The following is an 18,836-nucleotide window of genomic DNA, read 5'->3' as shown; positions in this document are numbered from 1 at the left end:
TGCTCTACACAAGAGTCCTAACATGTAAGAGCACTATTTGTTAATGTACTGAGGGAAGATGGGCGGGACGCTGCAACAGCTGTGTTGGTAAAGACGTCCCAGTATATTGCAATTTTGGTGTCAATTTTGAGGAGAACTTACATCTGCACCTCCATCAACTCAGACCAGGTCTGAGTGCAGGACAACGAGCAGAGAGCTCACATGAACAGACCTATCCAAAATCCCGCAGACAGCTTTGGTGGATGTTCTCCATATTAAATCACACTTACATAAACAATTAAACCAAGATTTTTTTTAATGCAACCTTCTGATTCAGTTAATCCTATAAAAATGAAGATGACTCTTGTCTATTAATTTGATGTGAATGAGTCAGCTAGTGCGCCTTATGACGCAGCAGCCGATCTCCAACCATTAAATATAATAAGACACTCAGGTTAACTACAAATTAATTGTTATTAAATTAAACATAAACAGGTAACAATTCAAAAACATGTTCATCTACTCCTCTGGTTTAGTAATCTACCAGCTGTGAGACCACTTAGGGTGACACTGTGTCATTTACAGACAAAAGGTTAAAGAAGTTTACACACAGCAGCTTTGGTCATTTAATTAATGATTGGAAAGTAAATTATTCACACTTAAATCTCCCGATGCGGTTTATTTATTAACACCACAACATCAGTCTATTTATTGACACCACAACATCAGTCTATTTATTAACACCACAACATCAGTCTATTTATTGACACCACAACATCAGTTTATTTATTAACACCACAACATCAGTCTATTTATTAACACCACAACATCATTTTTATTAACACCACAACATCAGTCTATTTATTAACACCACAACATCAGTCTATTTATTAACACCATTTATTATTTATTAACACCACAACATCAGTCTATTTATTGACACCACAACAACATCAGTCTATTTATTAACACCACAACATCAGTCTATTTATTAACACCACAACATCAGTCTATTTATTAACACCACAACATCAGTCTATTTATTAACACCACAACATCAGTCTATTTATTAACACCACAACATCAGTCTATTTATTAACACCACAACATCAGTCTATTTATTAACACCACAACATCAGTCTATTTATTAACACCACAACATCAGTCTATTTATTAACACCACAACATCAGTGACGTTTGGAGCACATTGCTCTTCATCAGTGTTGTTAATAAATGAATCGCATCGGGAGCTTTAATTGCGAATAATTTATTTCTGCTCACTCCTCAACATCGTTCCAGCACCTGATTTCACTGTATTGGATCAGTGTTTTTTGTTCACATTGACATTTAATTAATGCTAGTGTTTGGTGTTTACAAGACGCAGGTTTTTGTCTTCTATCATTAAACCTCTTCCCAGTATCAAGCAGCCTGCATATCCGCTGTTCAATATTAATAACAGTTATGTTCATATTTGTAGGAAACGAAACCAGTCAAATCTTCTAAATCTTTGTGGTTTTGTTCATGTAGGTTGGATGATGTTCCACTGAAAGGCCTGAAGTTTCTGTCCCAGTCCACCGACTCTCTGCATCAGGGCAGCAAAGTGAACGCCTCGACGGAGTCCCTCACTGATGAAGGTAGCGTACTCATTACACACACACACACACACACACACACACACACACACACACACACACACACACACACACACACACACACACACACACACACACACACACACACACACACACACACACACACACACACACACACACAGTGAAAACATGTAGAAAAACTGGAGAGTGTTTTACTGACAAAGCTGATCGATCGTGTGTAGGTACTGAGATGATTGACAGCCAGCTGATGGGAGAGTTTGAATGTGACATCAGAGATCTGGAAGCAGATTCTTGGAGCGGCATGGTGGATAAAAAGTTCTTGAAGATGCTGAAGAAAGATGAAATCAAGAGACAGGACGTAATTTATGGTAAAAATCAGTTTTAAGATGAATGTTAGATGTACAGGCTACCGTCACGTCCACACACGAAGATCAGAGTGCCGTCTCTCTCCACAGAGTTGTACCAGACGGAGGTCCACCATTTGAGGACGCTGAAGATCATGTCGGAGGTTTATTATAAAAGCCTTCAGAAGGAGCTGCAGCTCGACACCCAAACTCTGGACAAGGTCGTTAATGAGTTGCTCCACCTGCAGCACCAATTCCTCTAATGATGACTAAAACGCGCACATTAAAGGCCATTTTTATCAAACCTTCTTCTGCAGATCTTCCCTGTTTTAGACGAGCTGGTGGAAATGCACACACACTTCCTCACGCTGCTGCTGGAGAGAAAGAGAGCGTCATCAGCAATGGGACAGAACAGCAGCAGCTTGTACATCTGCCGCATCGGAGGCATGCTGGTCAACCAGGTGAGCAACGACACACGGGACGTCCCAGTTCGAGACGCGCTACGCAGAGCGGTGTTCTCCTCAGGAAATATTCACCACCGTTTGTGAGTCGGGGAGCAGGTGCTGGTAAACGCTTTCAATCCTACAGTGGCTCGACCGCTACACCCAGCAGGACATGCATGTTAGTCTTCGACCCTCAGCAGCAGTCAGGCTAAAAGAATCACAGCCAAAAATAATCATCACCCAATCACATCTTTTTAAAGGATGTGTCACCTAGCAACGGGGCCAACCACACTTCCTCCCTAAGATCGGGGTTTCTGTTCTTTCCTTGGTCAGAGTTGCTGACAAGTTTCCTCTGAGAGGATTTCAAAGAATCTTTTCAAATACGGCCCCCGGAGTTTAATTTGACTTTTTAACCTGGCTGTGTATTACAAGCTGCGTGGAGTATGAATGTGCTCAGTAAATGTCTGTTCATGAGGTTGGATCCTCCGGTGTTCGAGGGGAAATATTCACAGTCGATTTTATGGGAATCTGCTTCGAATTTGAGTAAGTTTGATTCCAACTAAAAATGTCATTTCTTCGTGTTCTTAACTTCAGTTTTCAGGCTGCAGCTCTGATCGTATGAAGAAAGTTTACGGGAAGTTCTGCAGTCGCCACAACGAGGCCGTCAGTCTTTACAAAGACCTGCATGCCAAAGACAAACGCTTCCAGGCCGTGGTTAAGGTGAGCACCCCCCTCTCGGCCGCTCCCCTCCGCACGGCGCCGTGATGTTTTTTTTGCGTGACCTGTGTGTGTCTGTGTGTGCAGAGGATCATGAGCAGCAGCATCGTGCGGAGGCTCAGTATCCCAGAGTGCATTCTGCTGGTGACTCAGAGGATCACCAAATATCCCGTTCTGATCCAGAGGATTCTTCAGCACACTAAAGGTAGAGATGAAGAACGGCTCCTCAGCATGTAAAGCAGTTCCTCCAGGATTTCACGGAGTTTTTTTGGTGACTGTTGTGATAAAAAAATATATATATTTTGTGCGCGGATTTTCTTAAAAAAAATTAAAACGTTTTTTTTTAGCGTTAATTTGCGGGAATTAGAAAAAAATGGCAACACTAACTAATAAAGGAATAAATATCGAATCACTTCCTGTGAGTATAATCGTTCTGCACATCACAGAAATAACTAGTTCTAACCTTTTGTTTAAATGTATTTATTGAACTTAGAAAACCGTGGGGCTAAATGTGGCAAAAAAAAATAAATCATGAAATTGCCGCAGCGTTCCAGAACAGACGGTCTGTGACTAATATATGACATCAGCTGTCAAAATAAGAGCTTTAGATGCTGTTTAATTCATGTTAATTCAACAGATAGACCTACTGGATGCACAAAAACAAAGTGCAGTGTCCCACAACTTGACAGTAACATACAGTAATATGTAATTAATCCATTGATAACAAGTATTTAATTAGAACATTTTAATGCGTTTTTTTTCCCAGAGTTTTGTTTGAAAAGAATTACTTAAAACTTTCAGCACAGCTTCTGCTGACGACATTTTTTGCAAAACAAATATCTGGAATTTAAGTAAATTGGTGATTGTGACGGCGTCAGATGATGAAGCTCTGTGCTCTGACAGACACCGATGAAGACCACAGCTGCGTCTCTGAGGCTCTGCGCTGCGTGAAGGAGCTGATCCTGGCTGTGGACTGTAAGGTCAACGAGCAGGAGAAGAAGCAGAGGCTGAGGGAAGTTTACAGGTACTTCAGTCCGACTACAAACCAGACACGTCATGAATGTAGAGGAGCTCCTCGGGCCACGTGAGGCTCTGACACTGTAACATGTACAGCTCTGATTGGGGAGGAGCTCCCACTTCCTTATTTACCTTTTGATTGAGTTTCCTTGGTGGTTTTTTTTTCTCCTGTCCATTTCTGCATATTTTCCATGTTCAAATATTTGGACAGCTAAGAAAATGTGAGGTGTTGCAAAAAGTCCTCACATGCTCCACACTCAAATGAAAAATAAGACCATGAATAAATGAGAATCAGAACGGGACTGTGTACAATCAGCCCTTCTGTCCATCGCACGTTTCCAGTTGCATGAACAACAAGAGTTTCCGCAGTGAAGCGGAACGATCAGCTGTTCCACCAGTGCACCTCTCTGAGCCTCCGTGTGATCTCTGTGATCTCCAGTCGCACCGACAGTAAGTCCATCATGAGGATGAAGAGCGGGCAGATGTTTGCCAAAGAGGACCTGATCCGAGGGAGGAAGCTGCTGCACGACGGAGCGCTGCAGCTGAAGAACTCCGCGGGACGACTCAAAGGTTGTCCCCCGTTTCCGTCTTCAGACACATCTTCTGTTCTGTTCTGCAGTGTTCACGTCTCCTCGGACAGCCGGCAGCATCATCTTCTGTTTGTGTTGCAGACGTCCACGCCATGCTGCTGTCTGACGTGTTGGTCTTCCTGCAGGAGAAGGACCAGAAATATGTCTTTGCCTCGTTGGTAAGTGGTGCATTTAAAGACGCACATTTTCCAGTCGGTGCATAATATCTGCTGCCATGGAGATGGAGTTTGATTCGGACCGTCTTGTCCTCAGGACCAGCGCTCCACAGTCGTGTCTTTACACAGTCTGATAGTCAGAGAAGTGGCCAACGAGGAGCGAGGTCAGTCTTCTTTCTTTTCTCACCTTGTTGCGTTTGTTTTGTGATTTCCCTCTCCGTCTGTACGCAGCGTTACAGCCGCGCGTTCAGCTTGAACGTCGCTGCGGCTGGATTTTCAGACAATCTTGCTGTGTTCTAAATGACGTACTTCCCTCAGTACACTAACAAAGAGTGATCTTACATGTGAGGACCTTATTTGTATAGAGCAGGAATTTTAACAGAGTAGTGTTGTTTCAAATCTGACAGGAAATTACTTCATCATGTGAACACATCATCCTCCAAAATATCTGCAGCTTTAATTATTTTACCCAGAAATCAACGTGTTTTTGTGTCCTCTGTTTAACACTCAATAAACACACTGATCCTTCTGTCCAGGAACAGCTGCAGCTTCCTCTGACGCCTTAATCTGAACATTCTTTATGACCCCGCCCCCTTCCTCTACGTAGCCAATATGGCGACACTTCTCTTTTGGAGCGTTCTGAGTGATTCATCCTGGTACTTGTAGTGTTCGGATGTTTCTGTACTGGACAGTGTGAACACACTGATGCACTCAGAGTAGAGAGAGTTAGTACACAAGTACAACATCTGGAACACAAGTACAACATCTGGAACACAAGTACAACATCTGGAACACAGCATGTGACTCATCCACAGCGAACGGCGTCTGTATTGGTAAAAGTCAGTGACTCAGGTTGTGTCTCCTGCAGGTCTGTTTCTGATCACAGCTGGCATCGCGAAGCCAGAGATGGTGGAGGTGTTGGCCAGCAGCAAGGAGGAGCGCAACACGTGGAGGGCCATCGTGCTGGAGGCCATGCACTGCATGTGAGGAACAGACACACATCATGTTCAAAGATAGCGCACACTGGCAGGAAACACCGTTGTCCAGCGTGAACATGCATCGAACTCTCGGGACTGAAAGCGAGCGGCGGTCGTGGTTACGATAGGATGTCGCCTCCTGTTGCTTCACAGTGGCTGAAAAGAAACTTGTTGAAAGTGACGAGTATCCGGAGCCGTCCCTGTAAAGATGAGATGAATAGAGGCAGCTAAAACGTTCACAATATGAGTACAGCAGCACCGTGCTGTTAAATTCCACTGACCCGCGTCTTCTCCATGACGAAGGACGGTGTCCTTTCTCTCTGCTGCTGATGCTCACGTGCTCTTAGCTTGTCCCCACGAGAGATCGAAGCAGCAGCTCACTGACAACAGGACACTTAAAAAATAGAATTTGAAAATCACACTGCTGTTGTGTTTGTGTGCTGACAGAGAGAAAGACGAAGACGAAGGAGTCCCCAGTGAGACGGAAGAAGACAGGAGGCAGCAGGAAAACAGAGCGAAGGAGATCCGAGGTGACCGGCCTCCCTCTGTCGGACTGGACGGATGACGTCTTTGTGCTCACGTTGCTCATCCGTTCACGTGTCTTTCATTCCAGAGCTTCTCCGCAGGAAGGATGAGCAGATCGTCTCGTTATTGGAGGAGAAGGTCCACATCTTCAGAGAGCTGGGCGACTGTGGCCCCACGACCGACGACACAAACCCGCCGGTCAGGGAGCGGATGTTATTCAAGGCCACGCCTGATGATGTCACAAAGGGGGAGCCAATCATGACTGATGCCCTGAGAGAAGGTGAGAGGTGGTCTGAGGTGTTATCATATATTGTGTGTTTGTCAGAGATGACGTGTGTATGATATTGTCTCTCTCTCAGTGGAGGCCCTGCACGCTTTGGTGAGCAGCGGCGTCGGTGGAGCAGGCTGCAGTGCTGCCGGTGGCCTGACAGGGGGCGGTGTTGGACCGGTGTGTCTGCCCAGGCGAGCGGAGACGTTCGGAGGCTTTGACAGTCATCAGATGAACAGCAGCAAGAGTGAGACAAACACACACACACACACACACACACGCTCCTTCCTCTGGTTACATATATCCGTTTTTAAACCTTGCAGTGTCTTTTGAGCTGACAGCAGGTATAATCCAGTCAGTTTTATCCCACCGGCTGGTTTCTGATCACCTGCTGTGTCAACACATGACTCACCTGTAAACCCCTTCAATCCTTCAGATGGAGAGAAGGAGGAGGGAGACGAGTCACTGGACCTCCGCAGGACTGAGTCAGACAGCGTGTTGAAGAAGGTGTGTGTGTTTGTGTGTCATGAACCTTTGCAGTTTGTATTTGTGTTATATCTTCTTACTCGTGACCCTTCACATGAACTTATTATTCATTTCTTTAAGACATTTTTACAACCAATGAATCAACAGTGAATCACCTCCTAAACAATTATCTGTCGGATCAGGAAGTCAGTTTCAGAACTACAGACTGTGTTAAAGTGATGACAGAAGTGATAAGATGAGTGTTGAGAGACGCTGTGGTCCAGAGGACGTCCTTCCTGGAGTACACTCACATATAGTACTCTTACATGCTAGTACTCTGATATGTGGAGTACTTTGACATTTCTAGTATTTTTACACATTAGTACTTTTATGTTAGTACTCTTACATGTTCGTTGATACAAATTATTGATCTTCCGACTTTTAATCAGTTACCGTCAATAAAGTATTAACATGAACTGTGTGTGTGTGTGTGTGTGTGTGTGTGTGTGTGTGTGTGTGTGTGTGTGTGTGTGTGTGTGTGTGTGTGTCTCAGGGAGCTACTGCCAGCTTACAGATGATGCTGAAGAGGAACACTGAAGTAAGTGTGTGTGCTGCGTTCACTGACATCCTGTGATCACATCTGTGTTCTAAAACTGACATAAAACCACACCTCTACATAATCAATATGGCAGCAGCCATGGCAGGAAAAGCAGATGAGAGTGCAGGTAAAGTATTTAAAGACTCCACAAATGAAGAGAGAATCACTTCAGTCAGCAAAGATGTCGTTCTTCGAATGTGACACTGAAACATCGTTTCGTTGTTTAGCTGCAGGGTTACTGTAGTAACGTGTCTGATTTCTGACCTGGATGAAGTATTGAGTGAAAATCTACTCGTCTAAATCGAAAGTGAACCGGTCCAGGTCAGATGGATGCCGGGTCTTAAAATAGTTGAAACTGTACTGTACTGACTGTGTGCGATGCTGCGTTTCTCCAGCAGGTCCAGCACAGTGTGACACATCTTCACGGCCTGCTGGTTTCACTGCAGGTACCACAAACACACCTGCATGCCGTTTACAGTCAGTAGAGAGATTTTAGGTCCAACGCTGTGTTCGCTCTTCCTCTCAAACCTCCGTCCTCTGCCCTCCAGGCTGTGGTGGTCCAGCAGGACTCGTTCATCGAGGACCAGAGGCAGGCCCTGAACGAGCGGCTCGCCACCAACTCCTCCAGACATTCATCCTCCTCCTCGCTCTCGTCCTCGTCGTCCTCCCGCCCCTCCTCCATCATCGAGCAGGAGAAACACAGGAGTCTGGAGAGGCAGCGACAGGAGGCGGCCAGCCTGCAGGTTAACTCTCACTGCTGCGTCCTCACCACTCCAGCTTCTTTTCACATCGTGAATCACGGCTGACACTCATCTCATTTGAAATATATCCTGTATACCTCACACATGTTAATCCAGTACACAACGTCTTCCAGTCGAGATAATATCTCCTCACCTTTTGTGGTTTGTTTCAGAAACAGCAGGCTGCACACCAGGATGAAAAGAGGAGGAGAGAGAGGGAGTGGGAGTTCAAGGAGAAAGAACTGGCAGAACGGGATGAGAGGCTAAGGGAGGAGGAGGAGGAGACCAGGAGGAGGCGTCAGGAGCTGATGGAGGAGACGGAGATGATGCACAGGAGGAAAGAGGAGTACCAGAGAGAGCTGGAGAGGCTGAGGGAGGCACAGAGAAGGCTGGAGAGAGACAAGGAGGCTCTGAGGAGAGACACCGAGAGGCTGGACGCGAGGAGGGACCAGGTCAGAGTCCGGGGGAGCTTCTCCTGTGAAGAGTCCATTTATGAAGCAAGCAGCTGCACTAGGCTTTGAATAGAAGCCAGGGCTCAAGATAAGGCAGTCCCTCCAGCATGAGGTTTTTTTGTGATTGTTGTGATCATAAATGTTTAATTTTGCGGCAGATTTTCAAAAAAATGTTGGTGTAATTTGCTCAGTTTAAAGTTGAGCTCTTTGCGAGAATTAGAAAAAGTTGTAAATCGAGAAAGAAAAATGTGATTTTTTTTTTTTTTTTTTAAACACTACTTAAAAAAGGAATAAATATGTAATCACTACCTGTGATAATGATCATGCTGCACATCACAAATATTTTAGCTCAAATTTATTGAATTTAGGAAACAATTGGGCTAAAAGTTGCAAAAAAAAGATCCTGAAAGTGCCGCAGCTTTCCAGAACAGACAGTCTGTGACTGTAACATAGAAACAACGACTACATCAGCTGACAAATTAAGAGCTTTAGATGCTGTTTAATTTGTTAATTCAACACATAGACCTGCCGGATGCACGAAAACAAAGTGCAATCTCACAACTTAACGTGTGTATAAAACTATTTTAACATTCAGTAATATGTAATCACTTCCATTGACCACATTTCCCACAAACTCTGTCGTTTCCGTGAGAAGAGCCTTTCTGATTGTAAATGAGGAGTTATTTTTGTTAATAAAGTGAGTTTTATTTTAAAAGACTTACTTTATGGCTTTAATACTTTCAGCACAGCTTCTGCTGACGACATTTTTTGCTGAAAAATCACGGGAATTAAAAAAAAATTGCCAGCTCCCGCAAATATAGTTTGCTTGAATTTGCATTAATTATTGCAATATTGCAAGGTTTGATTTCCTGGAGGGACTGATAAGGGGATGATATTAGTACAGGTTCAGGTCTTCTACACACACACACACACACATTGACATAGTCCACACGATGAGAAGCCGTTTGGGCAACAGTGAGAGGAGTTGGGCTCACACACCTCCCATGTCGTGTACCCATCTAAAAACAGCGGGGAGGGTGGAGAAGGCTGTTACAGCAGAATGTCATATCTATCGAAGATAAACTGTTTATTTCCGACACACTTCATAAGGTTGTGTCTGTGTGTAGAGAATCAGACTGTAGAACTGTGGAGGATTAAATCTCAGTGAGGGATGGAGAGAATTATCCTCAGATGTTGTTGACAATCCACTTCATTTTGTTTCATTCAGTTTTTGTCATCTGGCTTTTAATGCTGGTCAGTGGTGGCCGGAGGCAGAATGCTGTCAGGTGGTCCGTTATGATGAGGACACAGCCGGTTTAACTCGGTTACAGCAGGGCAGCCTCACTGCCCGGAGCAACAGACGAGGCCCAGACCCAGTGTGTTTCAGGAAGTACAGCGTTTGTCTGTAAGGACAAAATAAATCCTGAAGACATGACTTCTGAATTACTGCAGTTCATGATACTAATGATCGCTACGGGACAATATTGAAACCTCAGCGGTGGATTGTGCAAAGTTTTCAAGATGCACAGAGCCATGACAGCCATATTGATGAGATGGTGGGGCAGGTTGAAACAAACTAGAATTTCCTTTGATTCTTTCTCACATCGCTTTGTATTATTTTTGATTGTTCCAGTCAGAGCAGCTTCGGATGTTGCAGCGGACTCCTTCCACCACCTCAGAAGACTCGCTGAGGTTCCACAGCTCCGGATCTCTGGAAGAAGCAGCAGAGCAGCAAAAAGAGGTAAAAGAAAAAAATAATAAATAAAAATAAGTCCTCCACATGTGTTTGGTGCAGTTCAGTAGGCTGTCCCAATACAAGTCTAAGTTTGTGACTGTGCTGCAGGTGGAGCTGTCTTCCTCTGCCCCGGCCAAAGAGTCCTTCCTCCGCATCGGTTCCAAGAGAATGGGCAAGAACTTCAACCCCTTCTTCTCTTCCTCCTCCTCCTCGAAGCTTCAGGGTGCAGAGAAGGAGTCCCAGCTCCCCACCAAACTGCTCCAACTGGCCAAACCCAAAGAGAAGAAAGACAAGAAGAAGAAAGGAAAAGGAGGGGAGAAGACACAGACAGGTGCACTTTCTACCTCTTCTAGTGTAACAGATTAAAAGATTTTTTTTTTTCCTTCCAGCTGTTGCTCCTCATTTGTTTGGCGCGATATAAATAAAAGTGACTTAAAATTTTCTTAATGTGAAAATGGCCACCTTTACGTGGTGGAGGGGTTGGAGTGTCGAGGTGATGCGGTGAGCTGTGTTGTCGGAAGAATCAGCCCCAGGCAGGTTCTTCCGAGGCAAATTGGTCCCAGAGGAGAGGTCCGACTCAGAGTGGTTCAACATAAGCAGCCGACGGACTGAAGCCACCTCGCTCAGAATCGGGAAACCAGGCCACCCTCGTGGAGCCACACCTGGGAGGGGAGCTCGCCAGCGAGTGTCTGGTGTCTGGGCCTTTGCTCCGGGCTCCGGTCAGGTTCACCCCAAACAGGCAACATGGTGCCACCATTGCAAGCCGGGTGGCAGACCAGGCCGGGGGCCCAAACAATCCGATCGCCGGCGGTAAAGACTAGTTCTAGGGACGTCACCTTGCTAGCAGGGAAAGAGCCGGAGCTGGTGCGGGCGGTGGAGCGGTATCAGCGGTCCCATTTTGAAAACCAGGGGACTGGAGAGTGTGCTACAACTGTCGGGGTATCACACTACTTAGCCTCCCGGGGAAAGCTTATGCCAGGGTGCTGGAAAGGAGGCTGCGACGACTGTCGAACATCCGATTCAGGAGGAACAGATTCCTTCCTGCAGAACGGTGGAACAACTCTTTACCCTCTTTACAAGAGAGGTCGTGAGTTCGCCCGTCCGGCCTGTGACCGGGTCCCTTGGGGGGGATTTGGGGTGGGGTGAGTGTGTGTGTGTGTGTGTGTGTGTGTGTGTGTGTGTGTGTGTGTGTGTGTGTGTGTGTGTGTGTGTGTGTGTGTGTGTGTGTGTGTGCGTGCGCGTGTGTGTGTGTGTGTGTGTGTGCGTGGCCTTCATGGACCGGATCACTAGGCATAGCAGGGGGAGGAGGATATCAGTTTGGGGGTCTCAGGATCGTGTCCTGTTGGCCTCATCAGACCGTGACCTTCATCATGCACTGGGGTGGTCTGCAGACGAATTTGAAGCAGCTGGGATGCTGGTCGGCACCTCCCAAGTCTGAGGCCGCGATGCTCTGCCTGAAACCGGTGGAATGCTGTCTTTGGATGTATGACCTGTTTACGAGTGAGGGTAAGAAGGAGCGTGAGATTGACAGGCAGACCGGTGTGGCGTCAGCAGTAAAGCCTGCACCAAACCGGTTTGGATCGAGCCACTCTTACGTCTGTGAGGTGAATGCTGAACGGCACTACGTCAGGCTATGCTTAGCTTAGCTTAGCTTAGCTTTGCATAAAAACTGGAAACGGGGGGATGCAGCTAGCTCAGCTCTGTCCAAAGGTAAACAAACCCACCTACCTGCAGAAAGCTCACTTAATATGTACTGAATCTGTTTGTGTACGTATTTACATGCCGGACTACTTGTTGGCTAATTATTATTTCTTTCTCTGTGTTTCTTTTCAGAAAATAAATGTACAGTGATGTTGGATCCTCAGAATGAGGGAGACATCTTCTTCTGCTGACAATCTAATTAAGGCACATGAACTTCTGACCAGACGATCGGCCAGTGCAGCGAGCGAGACCCAGGGTGTCTCTTAACTTTCTCTTTGGATGGAAAAGGAGACGTACACAGTCCGTCTGCTGGACACTGTCCCCACCATCGTGGATGAGAGGCCAGCTCACGATCACAGACTGACTCACCTGAAAGTGTCCCAGCGGTAAAAAAAAAAAGTCCTCCGGAGACACCAGGTGAAGTCCCGTCGAGCCGATACATGGGCGTTAATCAACAAGTGTGCCAAGAATACCCCGACAACCTTCCAGCAGTTAGAGATGCGGTAGAAAGCCAAGAAGCATCAAACAAGAACTGTAAGTCCGACAGACGTCAGACGTGGTGCTTCAAATCAGATCTCCGCTCTTCTAACTGTAGCTTTAACATGAACTCATACCAAGTGCCATTTCTTTCACGTATTTCTGATGACTGATTACTTTGAATTGCGGGTTGTGATCACGACTCCTGAGTTTCTGCAAACGGTTTCGCAGTCCGTGTCCTCGGCGGAGCAACTCGAGGAATCAAACGTATGACGCGTGTCTCTACATTTGCTTTAACGCCAGATTTTTTTTAACTGACAGAGAAGACAAACGAGGGAGTAACAGATACCACTGGACACGGTGTTTGCTTCCAACAGGCAGTAAGCCCTGGACCAGTCCACTGTTTCTCACTGTCCACACAGCGTTGCTGAGGTCAGCGTTCATCAAGTCCTACAGACTCCCAGACACAATCAGTTCAAGTCAATGTCTCCAGAAAGAGGAAAATCAATCTATATATATATATTCCAGGGATGGGTCATGATGATCCAGTTTTCAAATAGTCATTAAATCATCAAAAAAAAATCTTGCTTTTAAAATATATTTTGCCTTTGTTTTTACTAGCGCCTGGTTTAAATGCATAACTACTGCCAGAGGGTGGCGGTAAGACAACAAAATGAGGAGAGGACGAACACGTTAACTACCAGGCACCGGTAAAACACGTGTACGTTCCAATTCCTGCGCTTCCAGACTGTTTAGTGTTGCAGAAAAAAAAGATTCAGTATGTCCCAGTGCACAGTGTGTGAAATGCAGTACGCCAAAAGTACCAGGATGTACCACTACATCCGGTCGCATTTTACAGCCTGCAGGCCGGCATGCTTCTCTGGCTGCTCTGCATGTGATGCGTCGCGTCGACTGAGCTGCAGAGAGACTTGGTGGCGCTGATGCTCCGCCAGGTGGCAATTCGCAAAAGGAAGAAGAAGAGACATTAAAAAGAAGCGTTCTCGTAGTAAATCGCATCCTTTTTCCTTTTAGTTCAAATGCCGCGCTACAGATCGCAACAGATAGGACCGAGAGGGTCAAAGGTCAAGGAGCATTTTTTGTGATGAAGTAGTGTGTCCCAGCTGTATACACGCACGCAACCGTACATACTTTGGGACTGTAGCTGCAGAGTAAAAAAAGACGGTGTGCTCACGTGTGTCTCTGTGTGTACAAACAGCAGAAACACAAAAGAAAAACAAGAAAACAAACACACATTTCATAAATCTACCACAGCTCTGGAAACACTTATGTGAGAGCGAAGCACCGAGCAAAGTCCATCCGCAGATCGACAGTCAGTGGCCAGACGAAGTAAGTTTGATGTTGGACGTTGTGCCGAGAGGAGCGGATTCGCACTGACGCTGAAAGCATCTCTGATTCAGTGCACTTCCTCTCCTTTCACTCTCACCGTTAGTTCTTCGGTCTCCTGAGTCGGAAACAAAGCGTTTCCCATCAGAGTTCCTTCAGCAGCATCGTGTTTGGGAGTGTTTCCAGTCTCACGCAGCCTCACAGCAACGTCACGTTGTATTGTACGTTAAAGTAACACACGCATAGCGATAAGATTTTGATGGTATACGGACTCGTAACAAGGAGATCGGCTTCTTCTTGCACTGTTAATTTGTACAATGTAGACGTCGACGGAGGAAGAAGAGGTGATAATGATGGAGAAGAGTAAATCTTGAATTGGCTTTTTTTGTCATTGGTAAGAGCTTCGTGAAGTAAAAGGCTGCGAGACAAACGTTTGCCGAGCCGTCAGTCTTGCTGTTAGAGTCGGTGTCTCCGGGCGACGATAGGAAACCTGCTCGTCCCGGTAACGAGGGCTCCCGCATCGGATGCCTTTCCGCAGGGAATCCAGGTTTTGGAGGTTCATTTAGTGCACTCGCTGTAATTTGTCTTCTTGCCTCCCGTTGTACTCTGACTTGACACGAGTGTGCAGCACAGGCGCTGGTTTGTGTTGACATTTTGGGTTTTTGTGTACTCACCACTCATGCATGGCCTGCTGCTCAGCAAGAGTCGCATGATGTTGCTCTACCAGAACATAAATCAGACTAATATGTAATTATACATCAGAGCTTCTCTGCTCCAGCCTAACAAACCTGATGTGTAGATCAAGTTTGGGGTTTTGGGGGTTTTACGACAGCGCCCCCAGCCTGTGCATTGACCAGGAAGGGCGGAGACACTAACTGACTAAAAAAAAGAGACTTAGAACAAGGTGCTTTAGCTTTCTTAATGTCTCCTTCTCCTCAACACACGGACTCGTCCGTTGCCACGTCTCGGCTGTTTCTTTCAGGTGGAGCTCTACCGGGGTGCCACGCACCACCAATGTCAGTTTTAAGCTACGTAGCCGATTAGCTCGTTAGCACCAGCACACTGGACATGGACTGGACGTCATGTGGGACAGGTCAACTCATGCAGCCAGGATTTTTACACACTCAGCAGCACCGGTGAGACAGGCGTGAGGAGCATTTCCGACTGTTTCCCTTCCTTAAAATAGTACCATAACTACAATATTCAGTTGGACTGAAATATATATAGATGTACCCCCCCACCCCCCCACCAACACACACACACACACACACACACACACACACACAGACCAACACACACACACACACACACCAACACACACACACACACACACACACACACACACCACAGCAGGCGATATGTTGTAAAATTGATCAGAAAAACCCAAGATGTTATTAATTTATTACATCGGTTCTGTTCGTGCGTTTGCCACAAATACTCTTCTGAACATGCTTTAAAATTTGGAATGTTTTATTTTGAAACTTTAAGACCAAATACGTAAACCAAATATCACCCTCACGAAACAACACCAGTGGTGTGGTTTTGTATTTTCTTCTAACTAAAGGCACGAGTGAGGTTTTCTCAGCAGAAATCACAGCGCTGCTGTGGAGGACATCAGTTTTAACGCCAAACAACGCGTACCAGCGTCACCCTCAGAGAACCGGGTGACCTCCACCCTTCAGTCCAGCACAAACCTCAACAAACCTTCATTTTAATGAGCTCAAGTGAGTTTTGGTGAGAGAGCGTCCGTTCTCTGCCGTGTTTCCCGCTCTGTCACACAGTTCGCTGCACAATCTTACGAATTCGGATCGCTCGACCAAAATACGCCTCCGATCATTGAGCCCAGGAGGAAGTGAAGTTTTGCTTTCTCTCCTCCCCTCTGCATTTCTTCTGACACCGTTCAGATGGAATTGCACCCACATTAGGCCTCACAGTTTTGTCACTGAATGTCAGAGCTTGTTGAAATGTATTTGTACTAAAAAACCCAAGGTACAAAAAAAATTCATTTTTCTCATTTTATGTACAAAGGAAAAAAAAAAAAGGGCAAAGCAACACATTTTGTAAATATGTTTTATGTACAAATTTGAGCTTCCAAAGTATTGATGACTGTGGATTTTTTTTGTTTAGTTGGATGGTTTTTAATAAATGATAAAGCTTTATTTATCTGTCCTCTTCCTGATTTGGAAATGTACAGTAATTTTCTCCCTTCAATAAATAACGATGCCATTTTATCATGTGATGCGTGTTGTGTGGCTCTTTTAATCTGGAGGCGGTTCAAACTTTATGACTGACTCCACACTGAGTCGTCTGTGGCGTCTCATTACAAAATACAGCAATGGAACAACACTACAAGTAAAAGTGCCATTGTCCCCTGTCACCACTCTGTCTTTTATCTTTGGACACTCGTGGAAGTGTGGCGGGTTATCAGCTGCTTCCTTTGACTCTGAATTTTCTGATCTAATAATCGAGTGTGTTAATGTGAAAGAGGAGTTATTAATTATCAGAATCACAAACAGTATACGGGACATGTAATATAGATAATAATTTGTGTGTGCATAATGGATGTAATTAGCAGGTTTTGATCTGATTGGCTGAGGGTAACCTGCTCTGGAAGTCTTGCTGTGTGGTACAGGTTGATCATGCTGATTGACTGTTTAAAGGAATCAGTGTCATGAGACAAAACAAGTTGTCACAACTCATCTTTGGTTTTCTTCTCCTCTCATTTATGTTTGTTTCCTGTTTTTCTTGGAAACTCATCTTGCCCCTCGTTTCAGGTGTCATTGCTTCCTGTCCTCATCTTCCCGCCTTTGTGATTACCTTCCCCGACCCTCCGTTCAGTTATCTGAACCATTAAAACCCAGCTCGAAAACTGATCATTTAACAATGCTTTGACCAAATGTATTAAATAGACTTAAACTTGAAATTGACGCCCTTTGATTCTCATCAATTATTGTCCTAATTAAGATATTCAACCATGCCAGGTGAATGTCCCGCTCAATGCAGTGTTATGTAATTCTTTTTTTGGCCCCTAAAGTAAAGGCCTGTTGGTTGAACTGAGAGGAACAGTTTAAGGAGGGCACCTCAGGCTTATTATTTAAAGCCGATCTTGAGTACACCATTAAACAGATTCACAGGAGCAGCAAAATGTTTGTTGAAAGTAGAAAATCCCTGGTGTCCCATGATCGTTAAAGATAGCATATTGATTTTAGTTTACAGTAACTGCTTTCCAGGATTTTGATGGATTTGTAAAAGAGCCGGAGAATAATTCTCTGTAAAAGAAAATATTGACTTTTGCTTTTCTCAAGGAGTTAATGGGCTGTTTTCCAGTAGGCCTCACCAGAGCCCAGCTGCTGTCAATCACCTTGAACATCACTGATAGCTGGAGAGCCAGGGGCTTGATCAATCTTTCACCCTCAACTTTTTTTCTTTTTTTTTTTAAAGTTGCATAGCAAGTAATGAATTTGTAAAATATTCCAATGACAACTGCCCATCTGGTATTGCACAGAGGAAAAGACAACCCAGAGCTTTCCTTTCTTGCAATAAATCCAACCCCAAACCCTTTCAGATGCAGTCATTTTGTCCTTATTGGACAGAATCAAATCTTTCAAGGCAGAATTTGAGGGATCCTTCAGATGAGGTCTGGTTGGCTCATCTATCAACTGGGACAGATTGAGATTTTTAGGCTGAATCACTGTCAACCAATTCAAATCAAAGGCTCCTATAAAACCAGCAGCTCTGAGCAAGTCAGCTCATTTCTTATTTGCACTACAGAGACAGCTGGAGATGCTCTGTATGTACCCACCATGTCAACTGAATGTTTTAAGTTTCCTTCGATAAATCCGAAAGAACTAAATACAGTTGCAGCATTTAAACCAGCTGCAGATAAACTTCAGTTTCACCAGCCCTTCTTCCGACTCTGTTTAAAACCCGGATATTGCTGCCAATGATACAAAAATTCTCAGGGGAACTGATTTGATTTGACGGCACAGATTTCTGATATTTAAATACAGTAGGCCGTGCCTGGATTTGAAAGCATGCGGGTTTAGAAATACTTTTTTTAGACTCACAGCAGGGATTTACTGTCACGAAAGTTGAGACCGTGAATACCTTGCAGAAGTGCAGGGTGTGTTCCACTGTGCATCGACGAAAGACCAGATCTTGCATAATGACGGCCGTCATGTTTGAAAAGATCCCTCCTGCTTATGAAATGCATGAATTACAGTTTGCATATATTAAGTCGGTGACCACTGCGACGAAAGCCGGAGGACGGTCTTCACATTTGTGTCAAGTGTCAACGTGCCATTGTTTTCTTGCCAGCATGAATTCCAACGGTCTGCTTTCGCTGATTGGCTGACACAACCGTCAAAGTCCCGCCCACTTTGAGATGATGTATTCACTCATAGACATATATACGTGTATGTACACATGTCTATGTAATCACTGGTTTGCGTTTTGGGATTTTGTTTTGTTTTGTTTTAATTATTATTATTTAATAAAAAGAACCACGACGGTTGGACCAATCACCTGTCTGTCGCGTCGACAAATGCCTTAAAGCTCCGCCTATTATGAATGTGATTGGCTGAGAGATCAGCCCGCTTTCGGCTGTCGCCGTTGATTGGTCAGAAAAACGCCAGTCAACTTTCAGTCCGAAGCTATTGGCCGTTGGTGCCGCTGCAGGTTTAAGGGCTTTCCACCA

At 45.1% G+C, this 18,836-nt stretch overlaps 1 protein-coding gene across 2 annotated transcripts in view; it reads left to right on the top strand.

Moving 5' to 3' along the window:
* Positions 1–16,379, top strand: part of akap13 (A-kinase anchoring protein 13) — a 70,768-nt gene extending 54,389 nt beyond the window's left edge. For both annotated transcript variants that reach the window (XM_069718604.1, XM_069718603.1), the window contains exons 26-47: positions 1,507–1,613; positions 1,814–1,960; positions 2,048–2,157; positions 2,254–2,397; positions 2,974–3,099; positions 3,184–3,301; positions 4,000–4,120; positions 4,553–4,683; positions 4,785–4,861; positions 4,956–5,022; positions 5,727–5,841; positions 6,283–6,365; positions 6,449–6,640; positions 6,720–6,875; positions 7,065–7,135; positions 7,647–7,691; positions 8,087–8,137; positions 8,240–8,434; positions 8,605–8,883; positions 10,517–10,624; positions 10,727–10,949; positions 12,452–16,379. In XM_069718604.1, the coding sequence (XP_069574705.1) occupies positions 1,507–1,613; positions 1,814–1,960; positions 2,048–2,157; positions 2,254–2,397; positions 2,974–3,099; positions 3,184–3,301; positions 4,000–4,120; positions 4,553–4,683; positions 4,785–4,861; positions 4,956–5,022; positions 5,727–5,841; positions 6,283–6,365; positions 6,449–6,640; positions 6,720–6,875; positions 7,065–7,135; positions 7,647–7,691; positions 8,087–8,137; positions 8,240–8,434; positions 8,605–8,883; positions 10,517–10,624; positions 10,727–10,949; positions 12,452–12,510 (2,725 nt within the window). In that variant the 3' untranslated portion in view covers positions 12,511–16,379. The remainder of the gene's footprint in view (positions 1–1,506; positions 1,614–1,813; positions 1,961–2,047; positions 2,158–2,253; positions 2,398–2,973; positions 3,100–3,183; positions 3,302–3,999; positions 4,121–4,552; positions 4,684–4,784; positions 4,862–4,955; positions 5,023–5,726; positions 5,842–6,282; positions 6,366–6,448; positions 6,641–6,719; positions 6,876–7,064; positions 7,136–7,646; positions 7,692–8,086; positions 8,138–8,239; positions 8,435–8,604; positions 8,884–10,516; positions 10,625–10,726; positions 10,950–12,451) is intronic.
* The last annotated feature ends 2,457 nt before the right edge of the window (positions 16,380–18,836 follow it).

Source organism: Brachyistius frenatus, unplaced genomic scaffold (assembly GCF_029030835.1).
Source record: "Brachyistius frenatus isolate BFR_SWC_R1_liver_20210118 unplaced genomic scaffold, ASM2903083v1 Contig_194, whole genome shotgun sequence".
Taxonomy (NCBI): domain Eukaryota; kingdom Metazoa; phylum Chordata; class Actinopteri; family Embiotocidae; genus Brachyistius; species Brachyistius frenatus.
This window is presented reverse-complemented; position numbering and strand designations above follow the sequence as displayed.